Source organism: Pipra filicauda, unplaced genomic scaffold (assembly GCF_003945595.2).
Source record: "Pipra filicauda isolate LSUMZ 115617 unplaced genomic scaffold, ASM394559v2 scaffold388_size762695_pilon, whole genome shotgun sequence".
Taxonomy (NCBI): domain Eukaryota; kingdom Metazoa; phylum Chordata; class Aves; order Passeriformes; family Pipridae; genus Pipra; species Pipra filicauda.
The window spans coordinates 416,332-434,100 of record NW_024104518.1 but is presented as its reverse complement, the minus strand read 5'-3'; the positions used below and the strand labels follow the sequence as shown (position 1 = coordinate 434,100).

At 46.6% G+C, this 17,769-nt stretch overlaps 1 protein-coding gene across 1 annotated transcript in view; it reads left to right on the top strand.

Moving 5' to 3' along the window:
* The window catches only part of UBR4 (ubiquitin protein ligase E3 component n-recognin 4), a 57,259-nt gene extending 43,023 nt beyond the window's left edge, over window positions 1-14,236 (top strand). Inside the window, exons 61-73 of the mRNA XM_027720551.2 lie at window positions 276-395; window positions 1,099-1,289; window positions 1,638-1,811; window positions 2,336-2,435; window positions 3,027-3,245; window positions 3,478-3,591; window positions 3,959-4,101; window positions 4,367-4,492; window positions 5,519-5,713; window positions 7,445-7,669; window positions 11,373-11,463; window positions 12,277-12,439; window positions 13,123-14,236. Of these exons, the coding sequence (XP_027576352.2) occupies window positions 276-395; window positions 1,099-1,289; window positions 1,638-1,811; window positions 2,336-2,435; window positions 3,027-3,245; window positions 3,478-3,591; window positions 3,959-4,101; window positions 4,367-4,492; window positions 5,519-5,713; window positions 7,445-7,669; window positions 11,373-11,463; window positions 12,277-12,439; window positions 13,123-13,187 (1,926 nt within the window). The 3' untranslated portion in view covers window positions 13,188-14,236. The remainder of the gene's footprint in view (window positions 1-275; window positions 396-1,098; window positions 1,290-1,637; window positions 1,812-2,335; window positions 2,436-3,026; window positions 3,246-3,477; window positions 3,592-3,958; window positions 4,102-4,366; window positions 4,493-5,518; window positions 5,714-7,444; window positions 7,670-11,372; window positions 11,464-12,276; window positions 12,440-13,122) is intronic.
* Window positions 14,237-17,769: the final 3,533 nt, after the last annotated feature.

Below are 17,769 nucleotides of genomic sequence, written 5' to 3'. Positions count from 1 at the left end.
TGGACTCCAATGAATTTAAGCTACTTCTGCCGCACTGCCTTAAGACAACTACAAGAGATCTTAAATATTGCTGTGATGGCACTGCAAATTATATGTTAGACATTCCTGATCTGTTAGTGGCTGGGAGCATGTGGGTCAGTTAAACCAGTTACTGGTGGTGTTCCTCTAACTGCTGCCATTGTCTTAAACCAGTTAATGCTGGTGTTCTCTAACTGCTGCCATCTCTTTAAACTAGTTGCTGCTGGTGTTCCACTAACTCCTTCCATCTTTTCCAGGCTCTGGTGGCTGAGCAGGAGAGTAAGGACAGTGGAGGAGCAGCTGTGGCAGAGCAAGTGCTCAGTATAATGGAGATCATTTTGGATGAATCCAATGCAGAACCTCTGAGCGAGGACAAGGTGAGTGCCTGGGGCTCTGTGCACAAATACAAATGTTGTTTGGGATTCAGGGCTTCCATATAATCTGATTACAGGGATGCTGAGCTGCAGGAGCTGGAGAGGAGTGTTCACAGGGCGTCTAACCCTTGTTACACTGGCATGTCTTAGCAGGCCTTGGAGGAGGGGCATGAGGAGAGCCTTGAACCAAAAGCACTATGAGGCTTCTTTAGGCTGAGTCTTGCACAGTCGGAGTGGGGGTTGTTGGGCACTGCTTGGATCCCTTCCTTCCTGCTTTGGGCCACAGGCCAGAGTCAGACAAGAAAAGACACAGCTTGGCCGTGTTTTTGTATGTGTTAAAAATGTGTTTGATTTTCCAGCTAGTTGAGGATAAAATTGTATCTCAGCTAGACTGAGAACGAAAAGAGTTTCTCACTCACCTTTTGAAACTATGGGAGGATAGGAATCTGATGTCCTTTGGGTTGGAATTATTAGACTTTGACTGGAAAATGCTTTAACAGTAGGTGGAATAAGTCAAGTGTCAGCTTGAGGGGTTGATACAGCCATTCCACAAGATCTTTGGGAATGAGGCTGGGTTTTGTTCTTCATCAGGCTGCCTTTATTTGGGACTAGACCTGTAATCCTTCAAAACTCACAGCTAGTGAGGATTTTATTGAGGGTTGTAGATTTATTCCTGAACATAAATCCTTCTCTTCTTCCTTCGCAGGGCAGCCTCCTCCTCACGGGTGACAAGGACCAGCTGGTGATGCTGCTGGACCAGATTAACAGCACTTTTGTCCGCTCCAACCTCAGTGTCCTGCAGGGCCTGTTACGGATCATCCCGTACCTGTCCTTCGGGGAGATGGAGAAAATGCAGATCCTGGTGGATCGATTCAAGCCCTACTGTAACTTTGATAAGTATGTTGTTCATAATTCAGCTAAAAGCATGTGAAATCAGTCATACTGACATGGCTGTCCCTTTTTTTTTCCTCATTGATTCTTACTTCAGTGTAATGCAAAGCTTCAGAGATTCCTGATGCCTTAAGCTTAATTTGCTGTTTAACTTCTAAGCCATTTTTATAAGAAATGTGTGCACTTTAGCATGAGAAATAGGTCTTCGGGGTATATTCTGAGGTGATAGGGGTCTGAGTAGCTTTTCTGAGTCTCTGAACTGGAGTAGGTACATCATTCAGCAATAATGTGCTGAGAATTACAGGCAGGGGTTTTTGGAGAGCCTCCAAGTTACCATTTCTTCTCTTTATTCAGGTATGATGAGGAGCACAGTGGAGATGATAAAGTTTTCCTGGACTGCTTCTGTAAAATAGCAGCAGGAATAAAGAACAACAGCAATGGCCATCAGCTGAAAGATCTCATCCTGCAGAAGGGAATTACACAGAATGCCCTGGATTACATGAAAAAGCACATTCCCAGTGCAAAGAAGTAAGAGACACTACTTAATGTATGTGATTACTCTGTGAGACTATCCTGAACGTGCTTCTCTCATTCCATCACCACAATCTTCCAAGGAAGCTGTTAGTAAGTCCCCATTTAGAGTTGGAACAGCTGTGGTGCAGCAGGTCTGGTGAGACAATGCACATAAGGATGGGCTAAAAAGCCTGAAATCTTCCTGTTTTATACCCATCTGAGCTGATTCCTTGGATATCACAGTACTTGTGTTTCCTGCCTGTTCCCTCCCATTGCACCATAACAGAGCTTTTGCTGGAAGGGCCAACTCATGAACATAAATCTCAAGGCTCAGAGCTGACACTGTGTCTACCAGTATGCACAGCCTGGAAGTGGGAATGGGAATGTCACTTCGTTAATTAGCAGAGGAGCGACACAAGGGGAAAGGAGCTTGTCTTTCCTGCAGCCTCTGCTCCATGAGCTGTGCTGCTGGGTGGCTGCCAAGCCTCTTTTGGGAATGGTGACTGTCCTTCAGCTGCTGCCTCTTGTTTTCTGTGCAGTTTGGATGCAGACATATGGAAGAAGTTCTTATCTCGACCTGCACTTCCTTTTATCCTGCGCCTGCTCCGAGGACTGGCGACGCAGCACCCTGCAACACAGGTGAGGGGGCTCTTTGGAAGGCAAGGAGGACATGGCTGGCTTGTTACTCTGCTTTTGTGGCTGTACCTGAGGATTAATTTCTATGGGAGTTGATTCTACGCTGATTTTTGTTGGGCTTGGAGAGACACACCAGCTTCAAGTGTCATCTGCTAGTCTGGAAGAGTCAGAGATTTTGACTTAAAGATTTTCCTATGCTTAAATATTTCCTTATGTGTGAGATTTACACACCAGTATGAAGAGAAGGTAATTTAGGACTGTGAACTACATAGTAATGATAAGCTTCTAGGGGCCTGCTTGTTGTTTTAAGACATCAACACAATGTCATAGCACAAAATAGAACAAATGTTTCATCCAACATTCCCATCTGAGCTCTTAGTGACAACCAGTGGAGAGGCAAATTGCCCCAGTCTCATACACAGTTTTAGGGCCCAGGTTCATAATGTAGGAGCATAAAAAAGGGAAGGAAGACACTTGCCAAAGGTTGTTGCAGCTCAGTGCTGCTGCCCAGTTGTCACGGTGGGATTAGAGGGGACAGCCACTGTCCTGGGCACCCCTTTCCTGAACAAAGTGCTGTGCTTCCATCCCCATTAGGTGCTAATAGGAACAGACTCAATTACCAACCTGCACAAGCTGGAGCAGGTTTCTAGTGACGAGGGGATCGGGACGCTGGCAGAGAATCTGCTGGAGGCACTGAGGGAACACCCAGAGGTGAACAAGAAGATCGACGCTGCCCGCAAGGAGACTCGAGCAGAGAAGAAGCGAATGGCCATGGCCATGAGGCAGAAGGCCCTGGGCACTCTGGGGATGACGGTAATGTCTGGTGGCACTGCCAGCAAACTGATGATCTCATGGCCTTTTCTTTCTGTCTTGCTAAAAGTGCCACACAAGGAACTGTGTGAAATGATTTATTGACAAACATCACAGAGCTCAAGCCTCCAGTTCACCTGGGAGAGTAAACACAAGATGGGCATTCCAGTTCCAGTGGTGGGGATGGTGGTGCTCATCGTTCTTTTTAACCTACTTGAGCTTTTCTCTCTTCCAGACAAATGAGAAGGGTCAGGTAGTGACCAAGACTGCGCTGCTGAAACAGATGGAGGAGCTGATAGAAGAGCCAGGTCTGACCTGCTGCATCTGCCGGGAGGGATACAAGTTCCAGGTAAAGGGAGATGCAAGTTCTGGGCGATGGGAGACACGAGTTCCAGGCAATGGAAGATGCAGGTTCCAGTTACAGAGAGATGCCTTTTCAGAGCCCTCTCACCAGCTGAGGGGACTTGCCAGTCAGTATCTGGCTGCACAAGGGCTGGGATTTTGGCACAGAGATGAGGAAATTTCAGGTTTGGTTCTTAAGATCAGTAATTCCAGAGGTGGTTGGGAATTTGAAGTGCTTTCAGTGAAAGCTGGAAAAACATCTGTTGAGGTTGGGACTGAGAGAGGTTAAATTTAGTACAGTGTCAAAACAGCACAAAATGTGAGCTGTTGCAGAAGTGAATGATTTTGAAGACAACTGTGTTTTGTCATTGCAGCCCACCAAAGTCCTGGGAATTTACACCTTCACCAAGCGTGTGGCACTTGAGGAGTTTGAGAACAAACCACGAAAACAACAAGGGTACAGCACAGTCTCTCACTTCAACATCGTCCACTACGACTGTCACCTTGCAGCTGTGAGGTACGTTCTGGTCATTGGGGGCTCAACTTCTTTTCCAGGGCAGTTTAGGATCATGGCGCTTGACCTTGGAACTCAAGATGGATTTGCTTAGTTGTTGATCTTTACAGCCACAGGCTTCTCTGTTGTGGGCTGCTTTAATATTGGTCAGGCCTGGACACTGGAGAGTGAAGTCCATAATTTAAAGAAGCTGTGGAATTGTCATTTTTTGGATGGTTTTTTTGCATCCTTCTAACTTGCCTGGGTGTGGCTCTCTCTCTTCATGCAGACTCGCTCGGGGCCGTGAGGAATGGGAAAGTGCAGCCCTGCAAAATGCCAACACCAAGTGCAATGGGCTCCTGCCAGTCTGGGGACCTCATGTGCCAGAGTCTGCTTTTGCTACGTGCTTAGCACGGTGAGTACAGAAAGCTTTTTCTCCAGCTGGTTTGCATTTGGGAAGGTGAGTCAGTACATTGCCACAGAGGCTCGTTTAAAACCAAGGAATCAAGGGTGGTGGCAGCTAAGTCAGTAAAACTGAGCCATTTCAGGTTCTGCTATCTAGAGTGGATCTCCTAAAAAAGTGCAGGTGTTTGTTTGCTTCTTGACTTCATATAAATAAATAATTTCATTACCTCCTTTGCCCTCAGTTACTCCTGAAGATGCAGTTTGCAGTAACAGTGTTGATTAATTTGTGGCCCAGAGACCCCCTGCTTTACAAAAGAAACCTGTCTGACACCAAGAGATTCCCTAATGTAGGTTTCCAAACCTCTGCTGGATGGTAGTGAGGTACCTCACCTCTTACCTGGAGCAGATGAAGATCAGGATTTTGTTGTCAGGATTCTGGTCCACCTTGTGCTGGGTTTGTACAGTCACATTAGAAATTCCTAAACTGAAAGGGAGTAGGTTTAGATCAGATAATAGAAAGAAATCCTTCCCTGGGAGGGTGGGGAGGCCCTGGCACGGGCTGCCCAGAGAAGCTGTGGCTGCCCCATCCCTGGAAGTGTCCAAGGCCAGGTTGGACAGGGCTTGGAGCAACCTGGGCTAGTGGAAGGTGTCCCTGCCCATGGCAGGGGGTGGGATGGGATGAGCTTTAAGGCCCCTTCCAACCCAAACCAGTCTATGATTCTGTGAAATCAGGGGTGGTAACATCTTGAATGCATATCAGTTGGGGAACTGTATCCCAGACCCTGGGCATGAGGAAAGAGTATTGGTGAGTGTATTTGTGTCTGCACATGGAATTGGATTTGCCAGAGTAAGAGTAAGCTGAGAGAGCCTCCCTTTGGGGAGGTTAATCCAAGGTAGCAGGGGCTGCATTTTTATAGCCTGTTCATTCTTTAAAGCTCTGTTTCTGTGAAATACTTGCTCAGATTCAGAGCTGTGCTGTGGCAGAAGGATTTCTATTAAGGTTTTTGTTAAAGGAGCCCTTCCTGCTGTTTTCTAGGCACAACACGTACCTCCAGGAGTGCACGGGGCAGCGGGAACCCACCTACCAGCTCAACGTCCATGACATCAAACTGCTCTTTCTGCGGTTTGCCATGGAGCAATCCTTCAGCATAGACACTGGAGGGGGAGGAAGGGAGAGCAACATCCACCTCATCCCCTACATCATCCACACGGTGCTCTACGTCCTCAACACGTCAGTACCTTCACTTAGCAACAACCTCTGCCTTCACTCTTAGTCTCAAAAAGGTCTTTGAGTGCTGCAGTCTGGGCTTTGTTACGAGTATGTGGCAAGAAAGATGGGAAATCACACAAAAGTTTTAGGAGGAACCCAATTGCACATCTTAAGTAGGTTGTTAGGGATTTACATTGTTTGGAGTGAGGCGTTGCTGCCTGGACATGCAGGATAACAGGGAATCTATTGAGTAAAAGCAATTGGGAATTAGCTTCTCTTTCCATTCTAGATGTAATTATTACCTCTGGGGTGAGCAACAGGGTTATTAGATTAAAGAAACACTGCCAGCTTAATTTTCTCCTGAGCAGACAGAAGAGACACTATGGTGAAGTAATTGTTAGCTGAAAACTTAACCCTGGTATTATATTATTCGGTATTAAAATAACACAGTTTTGTTTCCAGTTTTGACATACTGGAATTCTCCTGCATGTTCGGGTCCATCAGATTTTCCTGATATTTTTAATTATTGTTTTTTTATTATCATTAGTATTTTTTACCAATAAAACAGTGCTTTGGCATGACATGGATCCATAGGCACCCAAATGCTTTGGAATGCATGAGCTGGTTCTGATCATGCAAAAATGGATTGCCCATATATATCTTTTATTTGAATAGTTAGAGTAGTAAGTAATAGTAATTAGATGAGGGTATAAATATTAAAATCCACACATCTTCAAGGTTACTCCAAACGCAGTGCAGTGGAATCTCTCTCCCTTTCCTACCTGGAACTAATCAACATTTTGGCTCTAATACAATTTGTCTATTATTTTTAATATCTATCTCCAGATCCCTGTGCTATTGTTTTCCCAGTCCCTTGGGAGACAGATAAGTGAAACTATTCTTTTCATCTCATTGGCTGCTTGTTGGCACCAGAGAGCCCTCAACCCACTGGGCAACCCTGGAAAACTGCATTCTGTTTTTGATATTAAATGGAGAAAATAAAGAGCTGCCAGTTGCATCATGCAGCAAATGGAAAGGTCACACAATCCTGTTTTATGTGCTGGGATGCTGCTTTATACCTGATAGGGAGGTAAAATCAAAGGTCCTACCTGGCTGCAGCCTCTTCCTGCTGCAGTAGAGTAATAGATGTGGGAAAGTGTGATCCATCTTCACAAAGTGTGCTGGAACGCAGAGTTTACACAGTTAGTCCTGGGATGTTGGAACTCCTGAAAAGACTGGAGCTCTAGGGGAAAGGAAAAAAAATATGTATGTAAGCTTGCACTAAGTACAGTATCTTTTTGTGTTTGACAAAACAGGCCAGTGCCTGTATATCTGAGGGATTGCTTTTGCAGTAGATAAATAATATAAATGGATTCTCAGGTGTGGCTGTAGGAGCTGCAGCCACGTATGTAGTGTCTGATGGAAATGGTACAACTCGAATGCATGAACTTGCTGGCCTGACTCCATTTATTTTTTGCTTAAAAAAAGGAGAAATAGCTCTGTAATGTATTACACTCTATTGGGGCAATGCCAGATGCCTTGCAAACTTCTCCAAGGAAAAGGAGTCGCTAGGTTTGTATCTCCACTGGGAGCAAATCCTCACCCAGTGGATGAATTTGGGCCAAAACTGCCCAGGTGGCACTGCTGTTCCCTGTGCAGGACTGCATGGATACAGTGCCCTAAAGCTCCTGGGAAGCAGCAGATGAACCTGTCAGAGCCAGAGCAGCTGCTGAAGCTTTTCCTGTGTTCCAGAACTCGAGCAACTTCGAGGGAGGAGAAGAACCTGCAGAGCTTCCTGGAGCACCCCAAGGAGAAGTGGGTGGAGAGTGCCTACGAGGTGGACGGGCCCCACTACTACACGGTGCTGGCACTGCACATCTCCCCCCCGGAGAAGTGGAGATCCATGAGGGTGGAGATCCTCAAACGGCTCCTGGTCACCTCCCATGCACGGGTGGTGTCACCAGGGGGGGCCAACAGGTCAGTCACCACCCCAAAGCCACTGTATCACTGTCACTGAGGCACTGGTGTCACTATCACAGAGCCTCTTGTGTCACTGTCACAGAGCCTCTCGTGTCACTGTCACTGAGCCCCTCGTGTCACTGTCACTGTCAGCCACTCATGTGGCTGTCACAGAGCCACTCGTGTCACTGTCACAGAGCCACTCGTGTCACTGTCACTGAGCCCCTCGTGTCACTGTCACTGAGCCACTCGTGTCACTGTCACTGAGCCCCTCGTGTCACTGTCACTGAGGCACTTGTGTCACTACCACAGAACCACTCGTGTCGCTGTCAGAGAGCCACTCGTGTCACTGTCACTGAGCCCCTCGTGTCACTATCACTGAGCCACCTGCAGCTTATGGGGAGCAAAAGGAAGGAGTGTGTGTAGTTACACCACCAGATATTTACCCTTCTGAGTAGCTTCGTGCTCAGAGTTGCAGAGCTGTAGAATCCCAGAATGGTTTGGATTGCAAGGGACCTCAAATCCCATCCAGTACCACCCCCTGCCATGGGCAGGGACACCTTCTGCTATCCCAGGTTGCTCCGAGCCCCGTCCGGCCTGGAGTGGCTGCAGCCACATCCCAGTGCTGGTATGAGCAGGAGCATTTAATTCTGGGTGGTTTTTGGAGTGGATCAATCAACTGATCAATGGAAACTATGCTTTTTCTAGGAGTATAGCTAAAAGTTGGGAAGATTCTTATTCCCTCTGAGTGAAGCACTGGAGTAACTCCTGCTGTGTGCTGTCTCAGAGCTGTAACACTCCCTGCTTGCCTTATTAAAGAAGCTCTTTCTGTGCTCTTTTGATCAGTGCACCAGCCTCCCTCAAATAGGAAAATAGAAATAGAAATCAAATGCCATTGCTTTTAAAAAAGAAAAAAAATCAATAGCAGCTGTCAGGCACTTGAAGCACAAGAATAAGTGGCTGTGCCTGCATGACAAAGGCACGTATTTCCAGAAAGGGAAGGGGAATTCCAGTTTCTGAAAAGATGATTTTAAATAGCTGTCATAATTAGGGATCAATTCATTATTATTCTAAGTCGCCTTAAAGGGCATTCTTATGCTGATGACATTAATTATGTGTTTGATAAAGTCATTACAGTGTAGTTACATACAACCCAGCACGTGCCAATGCTCTTGGAAGAGGGAAAGGGAGAGAGCCCTGTGCTAGTTTCAAGCTCAACCTGTCTCCTATTTCCCCCTCCCTGCCTGAATTCTGGGAAAGGGGGTTTAGCAGATCCAGGAGATGTTGTCCTGTTTTACTAGGCACAAAGGTGTGGGCTGGGAAAACAAAGCCCCTGAGTGGGTTTGCTGTGGGTGTTTGGTGTTTTTTAAACCCTCAGTAAACGACTGTTCCTTCTCCAGGCATTATGCAATAAAAGCTGATTGAAACAGACACAGCAAAAAACTTCCAAAACCATCCAAGCTCTGGAATTTTAGGGGAGCACTCAGAAACAGTGCTCGGGAATTATGTTAAGGTTTTTTCAAGGGCTTTCTTTAATCTCTGCAGACTAAGAGAGCACAAAGCCTTCCTCTGGTAAAGGCTCTCAGAAATAGCAATATGGCAATTCTGATTTCCAAGGTCTGTGCTTATCTATTCTTGTGGAAAATCAGGAAGAGAGCAATGGATGGTGAAATGCTCTGCAGATAAGTCCCAATACCTTGAATTTGTAGTCTGAGGCAGAGAGGAGGCAGTGGCTGTGACACCACAGTAACATGTCTGCATGCGAAAGATTAAAATTAGCATTCCACATTCGATGGGGATGTCTGGGAGCAGCTCCATTCTGGGAACACGGGGGTGAAGGTTAGAGAGACCCAAGGACTCACTGTTACCTGTGCGGGGACAATGGAGAGGAGTCACTACAGGAACCAACAGGGCATTTCAAAGCAGCTGAGGATCAACTCATGATCCCCAAAATCTCGTAAATCATATGCAAATGCAGCAATAATCTGCGTTCCCTTGTACTTAAGGGAAGGCAGCAAATCCTGCACGTTCCCTGTGGGGAGGGAGTCCATCCAGCTCCTCAGCCAGGGTAACACAGAACTGGGGAGAATCCAGCCAAAAATGGCTTCTGGCTCTACCAGCAGTGACAGTGTCACAGGTGTCTGCAAGAACAAAGGGAGAGATGCTCAGCACGTCCTGTGTTTTAGAAACACTTTCTATTTAAACACAGAACTAATTACCAGAATGGTCCAAAGAACTGAATCAAGTGACCTGCTCATTATTACTGAACCAAGAATTCTAACTTGAAAACTCCTGTGGACACTTTTCAATGTAGCTTTCATCTGGAGTTTGGAAGGAAAATACCCTTTTGATTTTTTTAACCTTTGCTCCTGACCATGACCTTTCTAAAATATTCCCAAGTGTCCATGTCTGGCTTTCTGCTGGCAATCCCTGTGCACCTGATGAGCTGAACCAGCTCACAGGAATGAAATGCAACAGCTCTTACATGAAATAGCTGTTCCAGAAGGTAACTACCAGCCTTAACCCACAAGGGCCTTTTAGTTTTCAATTAAAGGACCAGACTCCAATTAGATCAAAACCATTCACATAAAAAGAGAGCCTGTCTTGCAGTATTTGGGAGGCCAGAATTAGCCTCGCTCTAAGTTGCTGTTCCTCCCGTGAAAATTTAGTCACCTTTACTAATTGATTTTCCTTTAAATAATTAAGCTTAGCTGCCTGAGCAGGCTGCCACCTACTAAAATGTCTGTTTTAAGGACAGACACACAAATGTAGCCTTTAATAAGAGCCAAAAATGTTCATTTCCCTCAAACAAACCCCAACCTGTGGCCAATTGGAGTTGGGCCGTGATCAGGATGCCCTGTTGTGGTGCTGACCTGCTGCAGCAGTAGCTGAGCTGGTTCTGGATGCATAAAAAAGGGCTTTTTATTTTTCCAAAGCTTTTAAGTGTTAAGCAGGAAGTAGCATGTGATGGGGCAGATGTACCTGAGAAACACATGCAAGAAAATTCCAAAACCATTAGAGCTGCTGGCAGGAGGTTCCACCTTGCCAGAACCTGTTTGTGATTAATCCTGTAAACTTTGGAGCTGTTATCCCAGCACTGCTCTGCACCTTTTGGAGCATTCCTGCAGCCAGATGCTGGATTTCCAAGAGAAGTCCTTTGCTGGTGAGAGAATAACCAAGAAGATATTAAATGGAAATTCCTCCATTTCTTAAAGGATTTTTCCTCAGAGTCTTTCAGAAACACTTTTGTGGTTTAGAAGCAAAATTATGTTCTCTGACATGGACACTGACTGTGTCTGAATCCTAGATATTCCTTCAGGAATCTGCTGTTCTCCAAGTAGTGAACACACAAACAAAGGCTGTAAATTGTTTTTCCTACTTTGCTGTTGACTTTCTACATAGTCTTAGCAGTCACAATTCCACTTCTCTCTGTGATTGTTTCCTTCCTGTGAAATAAGGTTTTGTTGGCAGACCTGCTCTAGTTACACCAGGCACAGTTGGAGTAAAGAGCCTTCCCAGCCTTAGGAATGGTTGCACAGAGAGCTCTCGGGTGCCCAGTGTTTGTTTCATGTCCAGGAGGACACAGCAAAGCTCACTCAGAGCTGTTCCCATGGTGTTATTGATGGGTTATTTGGCTGTTTCAGCTTTTGTGCTATTCATCAGATGGGTTACAAAACATAATAAAGGGATCAACTCCCGGATTGATTTTCTTGTCTTCCAGACTGGCAGATAAGGCAGTGAAGGAATATGCAACGTACCGCTCTGGCCTGCTCTTCTGGGCGCTTGTCGATCTCATTTACAACATGTTCAAGGTAAGGAAAACCTGGAAATTCATCTGTATCAGCTGGAATTCTTCTATCTCAGCTTTCTAACCTGTGCAACTACAGGAATTTGAAATAGAAGACAAACTTTGAAGCCCCTTTTTCCAAGATCCTTGTAAACACAAAACTTCACAGAATCACAAGAATGGTTTGGGTTGGAAGGGACCTTAAAGCCCATCTTCTTCCTCCCCCTGCCATGGGCAGGGACACCTTCCACCAGCCCAGGCTGCTCCAAGCCCCGTCCAACCTGGCCTTGGACACTTCCAGGGATGGGGCAGCCACAGCTTCTCTGGGCAACCTGTGCCAGGGCCTCACCACCCTCATAGGGAGGAATTTCTTCCTTCTTCCTTTTTCTTCTTTACCTTGTAAGAGCATAAAGGCCGCAGGAAGCTGCCTGTGCTTATTGTACCCCTTGCAGTTCAGTATCTGAAGAATTGAGAGACTTTGCCAGTTGGCAGCACTCCTGTATTGTGTATTTGCTTATTTTTCCTATTCATTGTTCATAGAAACAGGAACATTCCAAGGGAAACTGTTGGGTAAGGTAGGAGGAAGGGGCATCCACAAGAAAAAAACTGCAGCTTCTAAAGAATGTTAAGTAGTTGATGTGAGAAAATGCCTGTGACCTTGTTTCGTTCTGTACAAGAAGATGGTCAAGTCACACATGGGATAACTTGTTCTCTGTGGTGTGTTTGCAAGAGGCAGGGCATGCAAGTCCAGGAGCAACAGGAGAAGGCAGCAGGGTTTGCAGTTACCGTTTTAAATAGTTATTTTTTAGACTGATTTGGTCTCCTGTTCCCCTCTCAGAAGGTGCCTACCAGTAACACAGAGGGAGGCTGGTCCTACTCTCTCGCTGAGTTCATCCGACACAACGACATGCCAATACACGAAGCTGCAGACAAGGCCCTGAAAACCTTCCAGGAGGAGTTCATGCCAGTGGAAACGTTTTCTGAGTTTTTGGATGTGGCTGGTAAGTGTGTGCTTTCCCTTTTATAGGCTGCCTCGTGCAACTCGTGACTGGAGACAGCAGCATTCCTGACACTGCTGCAGCTTGTTTGGATGAGACAGGGAGAGCGGAGACACCAGCAGTCCTAAACTATCTCAGAAACAGTTGGGACACGCACTTGAGCATCCCCAGACAGGAAATTCTCTCCCAGCTGATCCTGCAGGTCCTCCCCCTGCTCTGTTAAACATACAGACTTAGAGCCTGAAGGTGTTTTGAGGGGTGTGTGGTTTGATAAATAGATGTGACCATGCACTGGAGGCAGCAGTTGGGTGCATCCAGTGTTCCTGCTGAAGGGATTTTGGTACCCCCAGGAGTCAGGAGATGCTGAAAACATGCAGAGAAGCTGTTCTTACTTCTGTCAAGAGTTGTGCCTCAGGTCTCTTCCTGTTCAATGTATGGAGCATAGCAGGATCCCTGTAGCTGCACAAGAGCGAGTGCCGTATGGATTTAATGCACACATTTCAGTCCCTCCCTTCTGCTCATGAATCCAACAAGGGTTTTTTTATCCTCGTTGTATCCAGACTTAAAATAAGATTGCAGCTGTCCTTAGTGACTTACTTACACATGCCCAGCACAAATCCTCAGTGTGGGCAGGAGAAGCAGTGTTTTGGATCTAATTCTTCTGTCTTGTCTTCTTTTGTTTAAAGGACTCTTGTCAGAAATCAATGACCCCGACAGCTTCCTCAAGGATCTTTTGAACTCCATCCCATGAGCAGCCAGCACAGAGAAGCTTTTGGCAGAGACTACACTAGCTTGCCTTCCACCCCTTTGTGTTCCTTCTCGTGCAGTCTGTCCCTTCCCTGAGGAGTGCTGCAGTTTTTTGTTGGATTTTTTCTTTATTTTTCCTTTTTTTTTTTTTTGGTTTGGTTTTGGGTTTTTCTGTTTTGTTTTGTTTTCTTTTTGTTTTTTTATTTTCTACAATTTTTCTTCATGGAGTGATTTGGAGTTTAGATTTGTTTTATCCTGTATTTCAGCACTTCTATCTGTAAAGCCTCGTGCATTCAAGCTGGTTGAAAGAACTTGTACAGAGAGGAATCCAAACCAGTAAATCTTAATGCTTTAGCGTGCACCTCTTTGAAGTTCAATAAATCGAACAAATGGGTAAGCTGGGTTTGACTAGTACTTGAAGTAGCCTAAATGCCAAGTTCTTTCCCACATTTTCTTTTGGAGCTCCTTCTCCCAGGGCTCAGAGCTGCTGCTCTGTCCAGCCCTAAGTCTGGACAAGGAGCCACAGGAAGCAAAAGGCTCCCAGTGAGTGAGGGAGCACTGGGCACTGACTGACTGACTGTGTGTGCAGGTTCCCCTGTGGGACACGAGCCTTGCCCTGCAGGGACCTCCCACCTTCCTTCACCTGGCTGTGGGCAGGAGCTCCATGTTCCCCTCTCCAAGGCATGTTGGATCACGGGGCCTGTCCTGACCCCGCTCTCACCAAGGCTGTATCCAAAGCATGTTGTGCCTCCCATGGCAACAGCCCCTCTCAGAGGGGTCCTACTCGCATCACACTTATCTTCTCTCTCTGATAAAACTTTCAGCTTCAGCAAAATGCATGTTCAAGAGACCCTGCACACTTCTGGAGCCTGCTGAGCACCTGCATCCCATGTGCATGCCCTGCCCTGGAGCCAAGCTCGTGCTTGGAATACAGCCTTGCCCTTCTCACCCACCTGTGCATGCTGGAAACCTCCCCTGCCCACCAGTTGTTCTCCTGTAACCAGCTGCCACATGGTGAGGCTGGAATCTAATAAAGCTTTCCCTGTCTTCCTCGTCTCTGTTTGAACTTGAATTTCCGCAATCCTAATGCAGTCCCATCCCAGAAAGAAGAAGAATAACAATAATTTTACAGGCTGAATAACTCCCCAGCCTATTTGATGCCTTTTGTTGGTGTTGGCCCCGCACTGTGATTTGGCAATTAGCAAAGGGGTGAAGGTGCAGTGTTTTTGTTCTCACCTCCATGGGTGCTGATGTCACTCCTGGCAGTTGGATTTGCTGCTGAGGAGGAGAATTGAGGAGCAAACAGCCTGGAGAGGTTTGTAGTAGTGTCTTACAAGGGACTCAAGGTCTGATGGTGGGTTGGGTAACTGTCTTGCCTTGTGAAGTACAGGAGGGTCTGATGTGGGGTTTGTTCTGTGTCCTGCACCTCACCTGCCTTTGAGCCACATCAAAGAGCAAACCTTGTTTTAAAAGCACTGTAAAGTGAAATATAACAGTCCTCTCTCCAGATGAGCAGCTCTAATGTTCCCACGGGTGGATGCACCAGTGTTTCCAGCACTGCTGTGCAGCAGCCTGGGAAATGCTAAAACCCCTTTGGAGTCAGTGACCCTCCAGATCTGTGATTCCTGAAGGCAGCAGGGAACAGGTAACAAGAAACCAGGTTTTTATGACTGTGGTTCTAAAGGTTCTCTCAATTCAGTGCAAGGCTGAAACCCCACCATGTTTTGACTTTGTCATTTGAGTGGTTAAGCTCCACACGAGAACTGTTAAGGAGTTTTGGGGAGCTGGGAGGAACACCAGGCTGCCTTGCTGACCTTCTCAGTCTCTTTTCTGACAAAAATAGATCTCTTCCCCTTCAGCCACAGCCTTGATGTGCCAGCAGTCCCTCAGCTTTTGCTCCACAGCTTCGCCTCCCTGGCAAAGGAAGGATGTTACACCTTGGCAGTGCCTTTGTGCAGCTTTTCCCTCTGAGGGAACTTTAGCACAGCTTCAGCACAGCACAGCTGATGGGAACCCTGGTTTGCTCTGTTGGTGTTGGCACAGGTCTTCTGCAAAAACAGGCTCTGCTGCTGCAGGAACTGGTAAAGTTTATAGCAGCCAAATAATTCTGTTTCTACCCATTCAGTTGGTTCAGCAGATTCTTAAACTTACCAGGAGCAGAACGTGATCACTGTTTGTTCACTGATGTTTATAAGACAAGGAGGAGATGGAATCTTAAAGGGAGGTTATAAACTGTGTTCTTACAATTACAGTTGCAATAAGCTCCTCAGAGCTATTCTGGATGGTTTTGCAAAGGCCCACAAATGTGTTTTGGAAAATAAAGGTGGCTCATCGAGTACCTCCCTGCCCAGAGCACAGGAGAGATTTATGGACAAGCCAGGGCTGAAAAGAAGGTGGGAACAGCCTGACAGTGGAGCAGAATAGCCTGGGAGGGACTAATGGCTGACAATAACAACCCCAGAAGACCTAGGGAGGGACAAGAACAAAAGGAAAATGTTTTGGAAAGTTTCAGCTGACCAGGCTGACCACATACAGAGGCTCCAATGTTCTTAGTGCTGCACAAAGGCAAAGAGCTCCAGGGGAAGTCAGCAAAGACTTTGGGGGAGTGTTATTAAATTAGAAGTAAGAGAGAAGACTGAGGGAAAATGCCTCAAAGTGGGTAAAATTACTCAAACTGATTAACTGTTGTCCAGGAGCTGGACAACAGAGTCAACCCCCCCTCTCAAAAAAAAAAAAAATCAGATAATTTCCAATGACATTATTTGGGGGAAAATCCTTTGTGATGCACAAGAGGCACTGTGAGCTGTGGGATTGCTTTGGCCCTGACTGTGGGCAAGAGCTTCCCGAGGCGATCTGACATCCCAGCTGTTCACACTGGGCTGGACTTGGGTGATCCTTCCTGAGTTTGGGAATGATTAATCACTCCAGGGAGAACAGGGTGCCCTGTCCGCGGTGGGGACACACCAAGCCCTCCCACCTGCAGGTGACGAGGCCTCAGTTCATTCATTGTCACTTCCATGGCTCATTCCAGGCTCCAGCCCCTCAGGCACCTGGGACCTGGACAAACCACTTGGCTATTCCATAAACATAGGAAGCTTGACCTTCCCCCTTGTATTCCATGATGGTTTCCTTGTCCTGCTGCTTTTTCCCTTTGTACTTCCCTTCTCCAAGCCAGGCAATGCCCTTCTGGAAGTGTTGCAGGGCTCTTTCCCACAGCTGTCCCAAGCCTTCCTCCTGCTCCTCTCTCCCTGCTCCCGATGCTTCCGACCAGCTCTCCAGCCAAGTTTCTCCTGTGTTTTGTCTTTCACTGCAATTGCCTGCAAGTGTTTTCAAACAGGCTGTGGATTGGAGCTGCCGAGCATAAACGCACCGTGAGCTGCAGTGTTTCAGTGCCATAAAAGATTCCCTGGACTTTTTCCAACGGGGAAAAGTGATTTGTCTCCCTGGATGCGCATCTGCTCCACTTGTTTTTCAGGCAGGGGAGGACACCTGGATCATTCAGCAAGACCATGGTGGAGCCAGGTGGATGTACTTGGGTTCATTTTGGGATTGCAGTCCCACAGACCTGGATTGAGTCCCATGTGCCAATTTTGTCTGTTGAGCTCCTTTTCCTTCAGGAATGTCCCAACAGGCTTTGCCAGCCTGGCCCATTCCAACTCCCCAGCAGGAATAACCCTCTGACCATGAGCCTCCAGCACCCAACTCGTGTCTGCTTTGGCAGTAAAGCAAATATCCTGGAGAATTCCCTCTCTGCCTCAGCTTTCCCTTTTGGACCAGCCCTGTTTCCATTTCAGGGAGTTATTCCTTATCAGTTTATACTCCATGGAGCTCAAGGACTGGATGGGACATTCTCCAAGCAAACAAGCATCAGAAATGAGTACAGAAAGCATCAAGTCCAGGTTCCTGAAATAAATTCACAATAATTATTTAATTATTAAATTCCAGGGGCAGCTTTCCCAGCACATCCAGCACATCCTAGGACCCAAGAGACCTCTCATGGTCCGTGTGGCTTATTTAGGAGCCACCCGAGATACGAAAATCAAGATTGGCCTTGACTTGTTTGCTGCACGTTGCTGGACCACGTTCTCACCCGAGCAGGGATGATTCACACCTCACGTGTAAGGAATCAAGGGTACAGGAAAAAACTCACTGTGCAGCTCCTAAGGAATCAAGGATACAGGGATACAGCTCATAAGGACTGCTGGTAAAGGGGCTTGGGTCAATTAAGTACGAAATCACTTTAGGAACGTCCCCCCAGTACATGAAGTTGTTGGGAGAAAGCAGCTGCAACCACCTGATCCTCCAGGAATAGTTACTCCCTTATTTCCAAGAGGGGGAAAAAAATAATGATTAAACCCCTGTTTGTAGATTGTTTTAGCCAGAATTGGTCCCATGTGTTCACACTGACAGCTCAGCTCAGGGAGGAACCAGCTCCATCCCTTTTATCCAAACCCCGCATTTCAGCAAGGATCCCTCTCCCCCTCCCCATGGCCAGTAGGAAGAGATGCTTTTTGTTTAAAATTATTTTAAAAATGGTGCAAATGACATGTTGAGGGGAAGCCTTTGTGCTGTGTTTTAACCCCAGG